The 17,757-nt window shown below is 41.6% G+C and overlaps 1 protein-coding gene across 1 annotated transcript; it reads left to right on the plus strand.

The window, feature by feature from the left end:
• Positions 1 to 10,196: 10,196 nt before the first annotated feature.
• Positions 10,197 to 16,626, plus strand: LMOD2 (leiomodin 2). Its single transcript, XM_074827634.1, has 3 exons — positions 10,197 to 10,590; positions 14,521 to 15,858; positions 16,197 to 16,626. Exons 1-3 carry the CDS (start codon positions 10,318 to 10,320, stop codon positions 16,221 to 16,223), a joined length of 1,638 nt encoding a protein of 545 aa, XP_074683735.1. The 5' UTR covers positions 10,197 to 10,317; the 3' UTR covers positions 16,224 to 16,626.
• Positions 16,627 to 17,757: the final 1,131 nt, after the last annotated feature.

Raw genomic sequence — 17,757 nt, forward strand, 5'->3', positions numbered from 1 at the left:
TTGGTGGATGTCAGGATTACATAGCACATAGTCAGAGTTTAGCTAAACATGTAATTTAAGAGATATGCTGGTTATGACACACATCCACACACTCACACAAACCAAAGGTCAGCTCAAGCATCCTTCTGCCCTGCTCCCTACACTGGCTCTCTCTGTTCTTCAGAACTTCTCCTTATTTACTGGATGCCATTGTCATATATAACTTATTAACACCTCAGTCGGAGATATAAATTCCACTCCCAAAGGCAGCTATATCAGTCCTTTGTGGGTCTGTCCTTCCTCGCAACAGATTTACAGGAGCAAATGGAGTGAAAATTACTAGTCTGGGACATGTAGAGGGTTGAACAGAAGGCTTAATTGCTGCTTCTGCTCTCACTAGGGCTACTAGTCATCTGGCTTTCCAAGACGTGTCCCCTGGGGTTTTTTTGCCATAAATTTTGACCAGGATGAAAAAGAATAATTTGGTCACTTGTGAAACATTTCTAGGTATCTGGCATCTGGGCCAGGCCCCTGGCAGGAGGATGCCCCAGGTGGCTGGTGACTCCAGGCACGGCCTGAGCACAGAGTGCCCTGTGAACCCAGCATGGCTGTCAGCAGTAAGGCTCCACTGGCCAATACATCCGGGACATAACGAGCTAAATGCATGTATGCTCCATAACCTATAAACTGGTATTTCTATGTGATAATTCCTAAGCAGAAATACAGGTACTTTTAATGAATACAGTGAGCACAACACAAGAATCTGGGTAGTCACGTATCTGATACAGTATACTGCAACCAGCAGAGGAAACATGATCAAATAGGGCTTTAGACAGGAGATTTTAAACCCTTTCTGTGGCTAGAGCCAAATTCCATTAGTAATTTTAGTTCATGGGCCAAGGTTTATATTTAGGACTTTATACACACTTCAGGCAATAGTTACATTGCCTGTGGCATCAAAGCATTCAGCTCTAGGACAGTGTTTTAACATATCATGAGCTTGTCCTTAGAATATCATTAGGTAAGCTAAAAAGACATGATATTATTGTGTTTATCTTTTAAACAATACATCCGGGGCATTTTTGTTGTTTGGTAGCCTGTTATAGAAGGTGGCCTAATCCTGTTCTAAAGCTTTTCTGTCCTTCGACATTGAAGTTGTCTATTTATTGAAGATTCCCCTCCCCCTCCCTCCGGATGGTAAAGGAAGTACAACATTATGAGAAAGCATCTTTAATGCTTTCAAGGCATCTGTGAACTGAATGGAAACATGAGGGGCAAGACTTTGTTTTAAATGGAATATAAGGTGAGATAGACATGGAAAGGGAGATATTTATCCCATGTCATGCTTATGGCACTGCTAGGGATTGGACACAAGTCTTTCGACTCACATGTTTTGCAGCCAGATCACTGAATACTGCCTTCTTGGTGTTGAGTAGGTGGTGGTGGGAGCAGCAAATGTAACTGGTCCACGACTGGTGGTTGTGTGAGAAGAGGCAAAGGCAGCAGCCCCAGCTGGAAGAAGAAATCAGTAGGAAAAAACTGCTTATTTTTTTCCCTGCTTGGACTGTGATTGAACCCTTACAACACTGAGATTTCATTTTCTCTGCTATTTGGGTGTGACTTGTGGGGTGTTCCACTGCAATCCAATTCCATGGCATGCCCACCCCATGGGCGACATTGGCTGGAAGTAATTAAATGCCCTGGCATTGATTCAGGCATGCTCTGGGGTAGGGACTCCTATCGGTTTGGGGACAATGTTTGAAAGCAGAGGTATCACTTGGTCTCTGTTTCTCATAAAATCTGACACAAGCAGCTGCACCAGACTGATGAGCTCTCCAAGGAGCCAGACATTCAGCAGTGGTTACGTCAGCCCTTGCAGCACCAGCGAGATGGACTTTGTAGCTGTAAGTGTTTTCATAGCTCGGTGAAGGACCAAACCATAGCTATGAGTTCTGTATATGACCAGCTATTCTATCTAGGGACTATAATGTTGTGTGTCTTCCATAAAACTTCCATGCACTGGCTACCATATAATCTTGGGTGCTGGCACAGCAGATCCTTGTTCTGGGTATTAAGGGGGGGGGCAGTTTTACTGTTCCACTGCGGCAGTCGGTGTTCTGGCTGGGGCTCTTTGTGCCTGAGCCCTTTGTGCCCTTTCTCAGACTACTGCTAGTACAGGAGTCATGCATGGAAAAACACAGTCATAAAGCCACGGGCTCTTTTGTGGGGTAGAGCACAGGAATTTTTTCTGACCCTTACTTGGGGCAGAAAAAGTCTTCTAAAATATCCAGCTTTTAGCTATGTTTTGCATTGAGAAAAATGGCATAAATTTATGAGGGCTTATCTCTGTAGAACAGGTCTCGCCTCTTTTGCTTTTCGATCACTCCCTTTAATATGCACCTAATCAACAGCCTCTTGCCCTCATCTCTGTGTCTTCTGTGTAGCCAGCTTTGCCTCCCTGGTGTACTCTGCCTGCTGAATCAGTCCTTTTAAAGCCTCTCCCCACTGTTTTTCCCTGCAAGCCTTAGGACTGGTAGATCTCTGCTCAGGAAAATGGTATCAAGAAAAGTAATTTCAACCAAAGTGATTTTCAACCTTAATGGCCCTATTCTGGCCTGTTCTCTCTCTGACCTTTCCAATGGAAATTGTTTGTTTAGGCTGCAGTAATTAAAGCTGGCACATTGCCATCCAAGTTGTCTATCCTTCGGAGGCCTTTTCTGCACCCTACAGATAATGACCTTGATTCAAAAATACACTGGCTGTCTCCAAATGCATGGAGCGGTCTTCAGAGAAATCCATCGTGATTCTTTAGCAGGACAAATGCTGGATAAATCAGGAAGAAGTACATGGGTAAGTGCACCAAATTACTATATAAATATTTTAAAGTGTATATTGCAATAGGAAGCATTTTCTCTCTAAAATGCTCCCTTAAGTGTCACTTGCACCAGCAAAAGAGGTACTTAGATCAGGAAAAATATTCCCTGAGGAACCTGTGTTTTGTGGTTCTCCTGAAAAGCTGTAAAAATCTATTAGTAAATTGTTAGTGGTCATAAGACTGATGTAACAGTGTAGCTCTGGTGACGTGTACAAGGCATTTACATTTAATTTTCTAAATTCACATTTTCAGTAGAAACCTCTACATTCGATCTCGCAAAACCATTGCCTTTTGTCTGCATATTCTGCACATGGTAGATATGGTGCCCAGAATTCCTATCATCATTAATATGGACTATTTAAAAAATAGATATAAATAAAGACAATAAAGTAGACAATTTACTTAGTACTGCTGCTTGTATTTCATTCCCTATGAATTACATCACTTGTTTATATTGCTGGGATCTCCTTTTCAAAAAAATCTTCATAAAACACACACTGTTAAAAAAAAAGTGACCAAAACTAAATATAGAAGTAGGTACCTGTATTGCTTTTTGTGTATAAAGAAATAAAGCAAATTTTTTTATCTGAATAGCAAACTGTAGGTTTGGCTAAGCTACGTGGGCAAACCTTCTCAGACTAAGGCATTCAACACAGGACAAAGTCCATACACTTTTTATAATCGCTTATAATTTAATAACTACCTGACCTGGACATGCAAATACGGTATATTTGCAAATACCACCATGAATAATATAATGCTTACATTGGCAGATGTTACCTATTCTGTCATGCTTTTTTGGGAAATAGGCTAACGGCACATGTCTAAACAGCATCCCATTCAAACTGTACTTCCAAAACCCACATTTTTTGTGCATGCAGCAGTTCCTCTGTTACTTTCTTTGCAATACAGTGGCCTCTACTTCCTGTCCAAACCTGTTGAGCGATATCGCAATGTAATTCCAAACAGCTGCTGTGATCACCCTATGTCTGTACATCAGTAGAGACTGAAATGATTTCTATATATAGTTTGTAAATCTGTTGGCAATGTTTGTGAAGCACACTGAGATTCTTCCTGAGGGATAAGAACAGCTATATGAAAGCAAGAGCATTAAGATCATCATTGTGTACAAAGCAGTTTATCTTTTTGGTGTGGCAGAAACTGGCACCGAGGAAATGGCCAGTCTACAGAGATGTGGAGAAACACTTGCTTTGAGCAAAACGCTGGCAGGAATAGTTTGTGCTGTCAAAGATAAGCAGATTCATCTCATGTTGCTATTACAGAACATGACATTGTACTGACACAAGATGATTAAAAAGTATTGGCTGTGTAGGAAGAAAAGAAAACTGGGAATGGGAATCATGTTTATTCAGTAGAATTTATTTGTCCCCCTTGCCTTCCCTATTTTAGTGTGATTCAGGTAGGCAAAAGGGGCAATAAACCCCAAGTCTGCTGCACCCTTGGCACCCAGCTGCATGCCTCTCTGTATAATCAAATAGACCTTCAGGATTTGTGCCTGAAGGACACTGGGTGCCTGTGCAATGTAGGCAGTGAGTTTTCCTTCTTTTAATCAAAGCTTGAGGAATTTGGTAGTCTAGAATGTTCTTATTGGCACCCAGATGAATATTTCCCCTGGTGCTTCCCTGCAGCCAGGTTGACCTCTTGACTCCTCTTCCAAGACACATCTTTACACTTTTCCCATCAACAGCACTATCAGAGCGCATTCACTTCTTCACTCACTATGTATGACTCTTCTGTCTTCTTGATAAACAAGGCAACCCAAACACCCCTACCATCAAAACACATTAGATTAGTGGTTGCCCCATGGCTTGTTGGTATATAGTGTTGTATATTGACTTCTGGTTATGTCCGCAGCAGCTGTTGGGAATGCTGTTTTCAAAACTAATCTGAGCGGTAAGGCAGCCCACATGCACATGTTTTTGAGTGAAAGCTGATCACTGTTTGTGATGGGTCTGAGTTGTTAAGCTACAATCTGGACCAGGAATCTGCCCTCCTGGTCGGCTGGGGTGCACTACACAGGAACAGTGGGAAAAATCCATCTTTAAGTTAGGAAGCTGAGTTTGTTTCCCCAGCAAAGACTGGGTTTGGATCAGGGTCACCTTTAAACTTACCCCACTTTTTGGTTCCCCAGCATGGATGAAGGGAAAAATGTTTTTCTCCCGTGTGACTCCCTGTTTACGACATCACCAAGAGAGATGGACTGGACAACAGAATCATCTGGCATAGAGAAAAGCAGCTGAAAAATTGTTCCTTCAAATGCCTTCAGTGCATGCTTTATCCCATTCTCTCTGCTGATACCACTGTTAAATGTAGGTGATGACACATCCTTTTCAGGAACAGTATGGTGTCCACAATTTTCACAAGTTATGCTAATCTCCTGGGGAAAAGAGCTACAGCTTGTCCCATCAGTCTGCCTCGCGGTCCTGTTTAGATGCCAGGTTGCTGACCCTTTGTCTCTCCAGGCCGATTTGGACTCTGCATTCAACCTGGGCCTGTACAAGCAGTATACAGAAACTGAGACACACTACACATACCTCTCTCAACTGATGCAGGCGGGAGCACAGGGGCAGGACAGGGGACGTGTGAGAAGGGGAGGGAAGGCGAGGTCAGCGAACAGGCTGCAGAGGTGGGAGAGGACAGCAATTGGCTGAGCAGAGAGGGCAGGCGAGGGGGGTCTGCAGGGCCAGGGCTGGAGAAAGCGGCAGAGCAGCAAGGAGGCAAGAAAGGGTCTGATGGGAGAGCTCAGGGGCTGGCGCTTTGGGTTCTGCGTGAAGGGATGGTGGGAGGAAAGGAGCTGGTTGAGAAATGAGGGGTGCAAAAGTGATGGGGGAGGTGGGAGCAAACACCGCAGGCAGAAGGGCAGCAGGAGAGATGAGGAAAGCCCAGACATGCTGTGGTGCATTGTTTTTAATGTGCTCTATGGCAATTGGACCTGTTCCTGCAGCGTGGGACTGCAGCTCAGTACGAGCCAACGCATCTGTCTGACAGGCTGTCCTCAGGAGCCGTGACTGAAATAGCCACTGTCCTGGGGCTGGCTGTGTCCTGCGCCTGAGGACAAGGTTGTGCAGCCCTCTCTCCTTCCCTGTAGCTTTTCTTGCACTCATCAGAGTGGAAGTAAAATTTAAACTGTGGGCTTTGTCCTGCTGGGGGGTGAGTACCACTCCTTGGGTTTTGTTTGCATCCTTTCAGTCATTGGGCCAACGTGCCCAAAGTGTGGAAACGTGTGAGAAGCAGAACAAAGTTTCGTAGGGTGCAGCTTGAAATAGTTAATTTCTTGGAAAGGGAAAAAAACCCACCACATTTAGAAGTGCTTCTTCTTTTAAAACCAGGAAAATAGATCCCCCAGGCTAGAAAAGATTGGAAGTCTTGTCTGCAATCTAACTGCTGCTGAGTGGGGTCCATCCCACTCGAAGCTGGGAACGTGGGTGCCATGTATCTGCAATGGCAGAGTGCATCCTGCTCCTATTAAATGGGTGCTCCCAGTTCTTATTTTCTCTCATCTTATCCCAGGTCCTGAAGGGTTTAAAGGAAAATTATTAAAGGAACTTTTTAATAATCCTGTAGATTGAGTGAAGAGATTTTATGGCCTACATGTGAAACAGTTTATTCCCTGAATACAGAATTTCAGCAGGGCATTATGGAGATGAGTTTGGTTTTTCTGTTGGGAGGTGCTGAAGCACCTCAGAGGATTCATCCTAAACAGCTGTCAACACAGCCAGTATAAACCTGCCCTCATGTACTACATACGTCTCACGCTCTGCTCTCCAGCCTTCTGTGATGGAGGGAAGTTCACTGTGCCACCTCACTAGCACAAGGTCTCTTCCTAAGCTGTTTATAATGGTGTGATCGATCACATAGCATGGGACGTGTAACAGGATGCTCAAACTGCTATTTTTTTACTTGTGGGGTTTTTTTTTTTTGTTTTGTTTTGTTTTGTTTTTTCAGAAATACGAACATATATAATGCCTGAGAAATGGGACTGTGGAATGACAAAAAGTTTTAGGCAGGAATGCTAATAACAGGAAAATACAATCACTCCTGTCTTCGCAGCAAAGTTCCTCTCAGAAGTTGGACAAGTCAGTTTAATTGTAATTAAATCATTTGAGTGTTAACCTGTGATCTGAACTGTTGAAGTGGTGGGCAGCTTCAGCAGTTGCTGGTGCCCTCAGGAACTGAGCCCTGACCAGCTGAAGTGCTGCATAATGCCAAATACCCCCAAACAAGGAATCCTAAACTCCAGATTAGTGGGTACTTGCAATCTTAAAATCTCTGTACCTCTATTCTTCCTTGTTACGAAGGCAGTAACACCTTCACATCTCTTGAAGGGGCCACTGGACAAATAAAGCCATTGTTAGTCTTGATATGCTGAAGAACGGGGCAAAACAGAATGCTGAAAGGCTGTTAAATGTGCATGATCTCTACTGAACAAGAGTAAAGGTCCTGGGCACTCATGGGTCTAAGATCAAAGTACATGATTACAGAATTATGGAATTAAGGACCGTGTTTCAGTGCTCATCAACAAGCAAGGACAAATATTATCCCAGCATTTTCTACCTGTGAGTATTTAGCTTTACAGTCTTAGCATCCTTTTTGTTTGTCTAATTTGGCATGTGCTACAGCCTTATTACTTTTATTAAAATTGTTCTAGAGACTGTTGATGGGTCTTCACCCTTGGCCATCTCCGTATAAAGAATGGGTCCTAAATTACCATGAGTGACATGTACAGGATTAAGAAAGGATCCCAAACCTCTTATAACTGCCAATTTCTCCCTTGCATCAGGGGAGAAATACCTTGTCCATCTTTAGTAGCATCTTTAAATTCTCTTATCTCGTGGCTGGAATGGACATCACTGATATTTTATATACAAAAAAACATCACCACTGTCCCAGCGTTGTATCATGCCTCATAGTATCATTCATATTGCTGCCAAGGGCTGGACTAAGTCTTCTTTTGGAATATTATTTTGCAAGTGCATGTTGCTTTTTGAAGTTCCTTTGAGTTTGGAAAATTTGAATTATACATAGAAAACTTTAAATAGACAATTCAGGTATCCGTATGTTTGAACTTTGTATTACGGACTCTCAGCCCAGGAAAATTCAGAGACTTACAAATTTTGTTGTATCTGAGGAAAAAAGGAAAAGCAGAAAGCTCAGAATTTTCTGTGAAACAGTATATCTGAATAGATTTCATTTTAATCAGATGTTTTTGCTTTTAATATTGTACATATCAGTGTTGTACATGTCAACATTGTACTAGTAAAATATAGCACATTTCTAAAAGCATTTCAGTTTCAATCAGCATTTTCCAACAGAGTGCAAATTTTCTAATCAACTCCATCTAAAAAGGTTTTCAGCAAAATGTTGTCTGCAAAAATGCACCCAAGAACATCAATTTTATTGTGCTGCTTCTCTAACTCCAGTGATAACAAAGTGAACCATTGCCCTAGACATACTGAAGGAATAAAACTGTTTGGCGTCCTGTTATATACATTTAATTAATGCCAAAGTCAGCATTCATAACACAAAGTAAAAGAAAAAAAGGTACTTATTATTATTTTTTTCTGTTGTTTCACATTTTAGAGAATTTGACCTAAGCATCATTTCTGTAAGTGCAGCTGAAAGTGAGCAGAACTTCTGCTGACCCATTGCCCATTGACTTCTCTAGGCACAGGTGACCCATCACAGGATCTTATACCATGAAGGTAACACTCTTAGCTCCATAAGCCAAACTGGTTTGCATCTTCCTCCTTTTTATTTTATGAAAAGATTTGGCCAATGTAAATGATTTGCAAATACTTATTTTATTTTAAGATTCACAATATTCTTTAGTCTGCTTTATTAATGTATTTCTTGTGTTAGGGAAGACTAAGCTTGTAAGCTTTCATCCCACTTCTTGAGCAAGCTAAACTGCATGAAATTCATATAGGAAAATGACCAAAGGAAAAATGTAATTTCTTTATCAAGTCTGTTTATGAAAATCATGCTCAATCTCCTCTCTCCCTTGCCAGTAAAGCAATATGCATAATAATAAAACTAAATGAGCGATTTGGCTAAACATCATGCATCAGGTTTCCAACCCATACTAACCAAAAAGAAATGATGTTGACAAGAACAATACTTCAAATTATTTTCACTTACATTTCCATTAAATACTGACTTGACTATCTAAAAATAAACCCTCTGTATGTTATCATTTAATAAGGTTGATATATGTTGGTATAGATGTGTTCCTACTTCCCTGTATGAAAAACAACCTTTTCTCTGTCTTTCCGTCTTCCTCTCCCTCTTAACACAGGTTTGCAGGTATTGCTGACCTGAATATTTCAGAAAATGTTGCTAGTTCACCATCATTCACTGCTAATAGAGAGAAGAATAAAACATTGTGAAGTTTAACCTTTCATTCTGTAGTTTCTTACATTGGAAGATACCCATCTATAAAAATAATATCAGAATAATGTATCATTTATTAGCAGACATGATAATGTAGATAGACATTTAAAATTAGGGGCACTCTCCAGCTGCACATCAGTCAGCTACAGCAAGCAATAGCCATTGACTAAAATAGCCACTAGAGGCCTTCATTTGTGAGGGGCTGTCAGAAGACAGAGCCCCACTGCCCACCCGGGACTGGTTCCCCCTAAAGCTCTGGGGGACTCTACTTACTCCCCCAGCAGAGCACAGTTCTCCGCATGAAAAAAAATCTCACAGGCGCTCCAAATGGACATGTCAAGCTGATTCTCCCCCCGATTATCCTCAGAATAAAAAAAAAAAAAAAAAGGAATTAACAAATAATCCAGTTGTGTGATTTGTTACAGGCGAGGCGTGACATTGCAGGAGCAGTGCTGCCCACAGGCGCAGGCATGCTGACCTCCTCCCCTCGGGCTGCCTTCCCACCGATCCCAACCTCCCGCAAACGCCTTGGCAGGATAACAGTGCGGTTCCGCTGGAAAACCGTGAGAATGAGAGGAAGTCTGCTGAACAACAGCGAGGGTGTTTTATTTCCAGCCCCTGTGGCAGCTCAGGATTAAATGGATTTTCATTGTTCTTTCTCTACTGCAGTTTGGACATGAAGTTGGTGTAAATGTGCCCAGGGTTTTATTTGCTGCTGCCCCCCCGTCTGTGAGGCTGGTATTCTCCCGCTAGCCGCCTGCTCTAAATATGGCCATGGCCAGTGTGTCAATAATCCCCCTCTTTAAGGGACCTGCAAACACTAGTGTTGGGACATTCTTACTGTTCAGATGTCTAGCTGACGTCTGATGCTTAAAACGGAGCATGCTTTCATCCCTCCATGCATTGTCGTAAGCCCCTGATGATTACTCTTAAAAGGGTGCCTCCACTACGCAGGGAAACAGTTGCTGACCAAACGAGACACAGCTTGCTTGCTTCAGCCTTCTTGAATGCCTAGTCACTTCAGGTTTGTACCAGCCTGACTAAGCGGGACCATGTCTACCTTTGGCTACAGAAGAGAGCTCAGTAAATATGAAGACATTGATGAAGATGAGCTCCTTGCTTCTCTCACTGAAGAGGAGCTTAAGGAGCTGGAGCGGGAGCTGGAGGACATAGAGCCTGACCGTAACCTTCCAGTGGGACAACGGCAGAAGAGCCTGACGGAGAAAACACCAACAGGGACTTTCAGCCGGGAAGCGCTGATGGCCTATTGGGAGAGGGAGACCAAGAAACTCTTAGAAGAAGAGAGATTGGGTGCATGCGACAAGGTAAGATGCTAAGGCATTCGCTGTTTCCTTGAAATATTTGGGCTTGTTCTTCCCTGGTATAATCTTGGTCACAGTTTTCATTTTCTTTCATCCCCTTGTAGCATTTTTAGGAACACTGTTAGCCGTACTTTTGTGTCTGCTAAAGCACTACATGTTAGCTCAGGAAGGTTATGCTCTCTATCTCTGGAGGTACCTTAAAAGCTTAGTTAAGAACAGAAGATAATAATGTACAAACTATTGTTAGTGATCAACAGGAATAGGAATAAATTTTAAATCAATAGGAATAAATTTTAAAGAGCGTGTTACAAATTATTTCCAGGTAGTGATGTGGACTTTGGGGTAACTTTTGATTTGGTTTAAAAGTTAAAAAATTGACTTTTCCTTTCCTTTAAAAAAATAATCTGTATTGACTGCTGAGAAGCATATTAGGAAGATAATTTTGACTACATGTTATGTCAGAAGTTGAGTAAGCGGACGCCAGGCTTCGTGCTCGCTGGAAGGAAGCTGCATTGCAGTCAGCAGCTTATGTTGCTTTGTTCCTGCTGAGGATCCCTGGCACGGCACGGGAGTCTTCTGGCAACTGTTGTCAGAGAGTAGCTGTAAGTTATTTAAAAAGTGGCCTGGGGTAGAGTAATCAGCCAAACCATTCATCTGTATTCCCCCAAAAACAATCAATAGTGCTTGTTAGGCGATTTGTCCCCCAGAATAAAAATTTTAATAGCAAAAGTGGATCCCTAAACTGGAAATGAACAGTACAGCTGGGCAGGACTGAAGGGCTCAGTCCTAGCAGGTGATGAGCACTCTCAGTCTAAGCCGATGTCCATGTCAGCATCTCCCAGGCCCTTGCTAAAACAATTTGTGAGACTGAGCTCTATCAACAAGCAACCTCTGTTTTCCCATTGGCTCCATGTAATTTCAAAGCAAAGTGAGGACTTGGGGATGTGAGTAGCTTTTTGATTTTTAAGCACTGCTTCGTACCAAGCTCTGACTCTTCTTAAAAGGACAAGTTTTCCCATGTTTAAGTAGAAAATAATGCAAAAATGTAAAGACAGCAAAACTGGACTCAGAACTTCTAACAATCTTGATTCAGGAGCTCAGTTCACTTGCAAGGCAATAATTGCAGTTTGTACATTAGATATAATACTCTCTTTAAGAAAAACCACCTGGGTTAAATTAGCCTGCAATAATAACATCCAGGATTTCTTTACACTTAATTGTTCTCTCCTGCTGGTGAATGGTGGAGTAATGTCTTTGTAGGCAAGCACACAGACCACTAGCTGTCAACAGACCGTTAGTATCAGCTTGCAGATGTTGACTTCACTCCCTGTTTGTCAAGTCCTAGGGAGGCAATGGCAAGATTAATGTTTATTTCCAGCTGAGCCTAGAACTCAAAACCTGGACAGTTCCAAAAAACCCTCTGAACAGGTCTAGTTTGGTGTCTTATACAATGGCAGGATTTTTTTTTCTTTTTCCATGTCTATACAGCATTAACAATGGGTACTGGCTAAAACTCTTAAGCACTTGCAAAACCTCTGTACTTTTTGATCTGAGAAGAAACTTCCTAAATGCATCTGTAAATATGAAAATATTGACACGCTGATGTCGAGGGCACTGAAGGCAGTAAGAAAACTGCTTCTGCGTTTCTTGATAGCAATTTTCTTGCTGCCCTCAACTGTCTGAAAATCAGACACCTCATCTAAGATGGTTATTTGTGCTCCTTCTATAGTTAGTGGTAAGAGGTCAGCCCCTCCAGAAGGCAAACATCCTGCTGATAGCCTTTTAGGGTAAATGACTTGCCCTCCAAAGATACCTCTCTGCATTGACTATCTTAGTCCTAACTTTTCATTGAGTTACTGCTACAAAGTAAGATGAAGCCTTGCAGGCTGCCTGCATCAGTCCTGTATGGAAATGCTGCCACAATAACAGAGCATGTCTCTATGGATCTGTAAAGAGAGGAGTACTTGATTTCAAAATTATCATGCAGATTGTTATGACACCAAATGATGTATGTGACAGGAAACTAAATTCCCCCTTTGACCCCAGAAATGCCACTCCAAAAACAAAACCCAAGTATTTTTTTTTTTTTATTAATGTAATGTCATCAAGCATATTGACAGTTCATTTAGAGGCACCAACTTCTGCTCATCTGCAGCTGTGTTGAAGGGTGTAGTGTATATTCTTGGATAGATAAAAGCATAGCCATGAAGACAGGTTCCTGGATATCTTGTGTATTCAGCTTTTAAAAGTCTGCATATATGTATAGAGGATACAGATATAAATCTTAGTCCCATAACAAGCCTGGCTGAAACACAGCCCTGTTTCTGTATGTAGCACAGCGTCTCTCAGGGTAAGGGCATTCATGCACATGATCTGCAGGAAAAGCAACGGTGCCGGGCCCTACAAGCCCTCCAGCTGCTGAATGCTCATGAACAACAGGCTGGAACAGCTCGATGTCCGGTTTCATTGAAGTCACACTTCTGCACACATTACAATTACCGTCTGTTTTGCATGTGTCCCAACACAGAAATCTGATTAAGATTGTGAAACAGTACTGTGCAATCTGTCATTACTATTATTTTGACCTTTCCCTTCATTTTTAGAGCAAGATAATTAAGCAAACCTAAAACTGCACGGGTTTTCTAAAAATAGGCTGTCATGTTAGTAACACTTTCATTTTCCAAAAAGCACAAAACAGAATCGCTGTGTCTCCTCAGAGTGTACTCACTTTGTAAAATACCCTCTAGTATTTTACAAAGACTAAAATATGAATATTGCTAAAGTAGTGCATACAGAACAACTATATTTCATCCAAAATTTATAAACATTTACAAATGTACATAAAAAGGCATATGCTATGGCTTGTCCAATAGACAAAACAGGGACATGGGAGGTCTTTTGGGGAAAGAGGCTTAAGGTTGGTCATAGTGTGAGGGTTCAGTCATGGCCTACATGCTTCTGGAGTCTTCCGGATGGAGAGTGAGACTTCCCTGGGGTGCAGGCCTTTTGCTGTTCCTACACAGAGAATTGTCTTCTGCCACCGTAACTGCTGAGGGCACCAGGCAGAACTTTGAGAAGCAGATCCAAATTTGCCATTTTGGTGCCCATCAAACACACTAAAATAACCTTGGGGTTTAGAAAAAGTCAGTTTACTCTATAGGCAATGAGCTATAATGAGTTACACTATGGCAACTGACCTGTGACAGCTGTCAGTGAGCACAGTCTTAGCTCTTGGCAAACGTTTGGGGATTATTGACGTATGATTACTTGTTACCTGCGGGAATGTGTCTGAATCTTTTCTTCACAAATAACTTCTAAGTGTGTATAGCCCATGCAGTGCATCTAAAGTCTTTTTGACATGATTCCTGCAATTCTGTATTATTTTGCATGTTGATATCCGTGTTTACATGTGCAAATACTATTGGTGTTCTAAATCACAGCAGTCTTTAGCCTTTTTAGATGTACTAACATAAGCAAGGGAGTCTGAGCATAGACACAGATGTCTAATCCTATGAAATCAAGAAACTTGTTGCTCATAGATCATGTCCATTCTGAAATTGCGGTCTTATGTTTCTGCTGGCAAGGATCCAAATAACATCCCCTTGTGGACGTGCCAACACATAGAAAGCATGAACTATGTCCATGTCGCAATATCTTGTATCAAATTTTCTCTTGGCAGAAATAATTCATGTCATTAAATCTGTTCCAATTTATGCTAAGCATTTCTCTTCTAAAGAATATGAAAGAAATACTGTTAAAAAGGTGTTAGGTACTGAGACATTTTCTGTTCTCCTAACTGTCTCTGTTTCTGGGAATTTATTTTTAGCTTTCAGTATTAACTTACATACTTTCCAGATAATTAGTTTTGTGCAAAAAGGCAGTAGCTACATTACTGCAATCAAGTTTAACACCCACACCTACTTTCCTGTTCAGGATACTGAGCAAGAAGACGACAATTCAGAAGACATTCGAGAAGAATATTTTACAGAAAGCAATAGTGAAGTGTCTGAGGAGGCATGTACTGAAGAGGATGATGAAGAAGAAGAAGATGAGGAGGAAGATGAAGATGACAGTGATGATGAGGATGAGGAAAAGCAAAATGCTGCAGCTGCTGAAAGACCTGACGATGGCGGGAGTTCTGACCACATCAGACGCAAAAATTCTAATGATGCAAAGGACGATGAAAACTTACTCAATGGCCATGATGGAAAAGACACTGATAATCTGAGTGTAAAAAGCAGTGCCATCCACCCTTGTGGAAATCCAACAGTTATTGAGGATGCTTTGGAAAAAGTTAGGAGCAATGACCCTGACACCACAGAGGTCAATCTGAACAACATTGAAAACATCACTTCACAGATGCTTATACAATTTTCTCAAGCCCTGAGGGACAACACGGTGGTTAAGTCATTCAGCTTGGCTAACACGCATGCTGATGACAACGTTGCAATAGCTATTGCTGGTATGTTAAAGGTAAATCAGCATATAACTAGTCTGAATATTGAGTCAAATTTTATCACAGGCAAAGGAGTGCTGGCCATCATGAGAGCTTTGCAGAACAATAAGGTTCTAACAGAACTGCGGTTCCACAATCAAAGGCACATCATGGGCAGCCAGGTGGAAATGGACATAGTTAAACTGTTGAAAGAGAACACCACTCTGGTCAAGCTTGGATACCACTTTGACCTTGCTGGCCCAAGAATGAGCATGACAAGTATCCTGACAAGAAATATGGATAAACAAAGACAAAAGCGTATGCAGGAGCAGCGGCAACAAGAGTCTGGTTGTGATGGAGCCATCACAAAGACCAAAGTCTTGCAGAAGGGGACTCCTCGGTCCTCACCTTATGTGTCACCTAAGAGCTCACCTTGGTCCTCTCCAAAGCTTCCTAAGAAAGCACAGCCAGTGAAAAGTCAGCCTCCAGCTCCTGCACCCCCACCTCCCCCTCCACCCCCACCTCCTCCTCCTCCTCCTCCTCCCCCAGTTATTCCAGAGAAGAAGGCACCAACCAGGAATATAGCTGAAGTCATCAAACAGCAAGAAAGCTCAAAAAAAGCCTTACAGAATGGACAGAAAAAGAAAAAAGGCAAAAAAAGCAAAAAACATGAGAACAGTATATTGAAAGAAATTAAAGATTCCCTAAAATCAGTCTCGGACGGAAAATCAGAGGAAGGTTCACGACCCTCTACCCGTCCCTCCACCCCACAAAGGTCTCTCCATGACAACCTTATGGAAGCAATTCGGGCAAGCAGCATAAAGCAATTAAGGCGGGTAAGTAAGAGATTATATTTAAGTAACTGATTGTGGCTCAGATATAGCACAAGCTCCATTAATTTTAGTGCATGCACATTTAATTAAAAAAAATTCTTAGAAATGTGAGCATAAGAAAACATTTGGAAGGAGGCTCTTCTCTGATTGGGCTTTTCTCAGCATACTGATTTCTATTCAACTGTGATTTTGACAGAAAGTAGGGTACTTCCCCAGCTTCAGGCTTGTTACGGGAGATGCTGCATGACACAGGGCTCTTTGGAGTGTGTCTCTGGTAGGAATTTTGCCATACAGACTGTACAGCAAATGTAATGAACACCCTCCCCACCCCCCTCTCCTAGGTGGAGGTACCAGAAGCCCTTCGGTGAAAGCCTGGAATACAGAAGAGGCAGAGCACTGCAGTGGTCAAGGAGAGGCTACTCGTCCATTCACTGGTGGTAACATAGACTGTCTAGCAAGCTGCTTCCAAAGCACACTCTTAGATTCAAAACTTTTCTCTTTTATTTCAAAGAAATAAACCCGCTAAATACAAAACAATGCTTTAAGGATACATTTGACTTGTAATCTGTAAATATGGAAATAATTTTCTTTTTTATTTAATGAGATTTCTATTGAGAAATTGCTGCTTATTTAGATATTCTTTTCAATATCTGATTGCACGTCACTGGACAAGATCTTCACACTGAGATGTAATAGTTTACCAACCTGTGGTTTCTTCTTTTTTTTTTTTTCCATTAATTTACAATAAATGTGGTTTGAAGCTTTCAAGCAGACCTGGGTTTCTGTGAGTAAAACCTATCAGATGTTTGCGTCAAGTTCATGAGCATTAGGGAAGTCTCCTGAAAAAGAACCTTAGATCTTTCTCAGCTGCACCCATCAGGCCTGCTTGGAGGATAGTACCCAAGCCCATATGTTCAGTTGCATACTGACATAGGAAAAAATGGTTCATAAGTCTGTATACAACTAAAATTAAGTTGTGGGTTGTGTCAGGTCACTCATATTGTGTACCAGGTCCTCAACCTTGATCTAACAGAAAAGGTGATGAATAGAGCTGCAGTTCATGTTGACTTAGAGGTTAAACATTAATGTAGATATTTTAAGGATGCAGCATTCAACTTCAGTCATTTAATACAAAGGCACACTGCTGTATCTAGGCAGAACTAACCCCAGTGCAGACAGTCGGTCAGACAGAGAAACTTAAAAATCAGTCTAGCATTCAGATGAAAAAAAACTTTCATATGATATCAGCTCAACAACAAGCGGGGTGTGAACTGTCAATATGATATGGTGGAAGCAGTGCCAAATGATAATTTGGAGATGCACGGCTGGAGGTATCACATCACAGGTGATGGCATGAGTAGCCCTTCTTCGTGTAGTACTAGACATCTCCCTCTGTCAGATTAGTTATGGTTCTGGGTGCTTCAGCTAGTGTGAAGGTAGTGATAACATGAAGAAAACTGAGCAGTGGCCAAAATGTTGAAAGGCAAGAGGAGATACATGTTTAGAAGCACTACTAAATACTGATTGGTTTGCTCATTTCAACAATAAATAACAGAATTAGTATTTCTTTTACATAAAACCACACCAAAGAGAAGTAATTAGTTAAAGTTACCCAACATTGCAGTGGTACTGAAAAAATACAGGTAAGGTTGTATCTAGAAATATTAATGAGACAGATTTCCCCAGAAAGAGGAACAAACTACTGGAGGGAAATGAAGTATAACGAAGAGGGGATCCATTAGTGAACTGTCAGGAATGTTACTGTTACGGCAAGAAAATGGTGAAGATATCTTTTTGCTTTTTTTATTTACTGACTACAACATACCACAAGTAATTTATAACTAACTGAAACACTTTCCAACATTTTTCCTCTTGCCTCAGGATCACAACTATTTCTAGGCC

The sequence above is a fragment of the Strix aluco genome, chromosome 5 (assembly GCF_031877795.1).
Source record: "Strix aluco isolate bStrAlu1 chromosome 5, bStrAlu1.hap1, whole genome shotgun sequence".
Classification (NCBI taxonomy): Eukaryota; Metazoa; Chordata; class Aves; order Strigiformes; family Strigidae; genus Strix; species Strix aluco.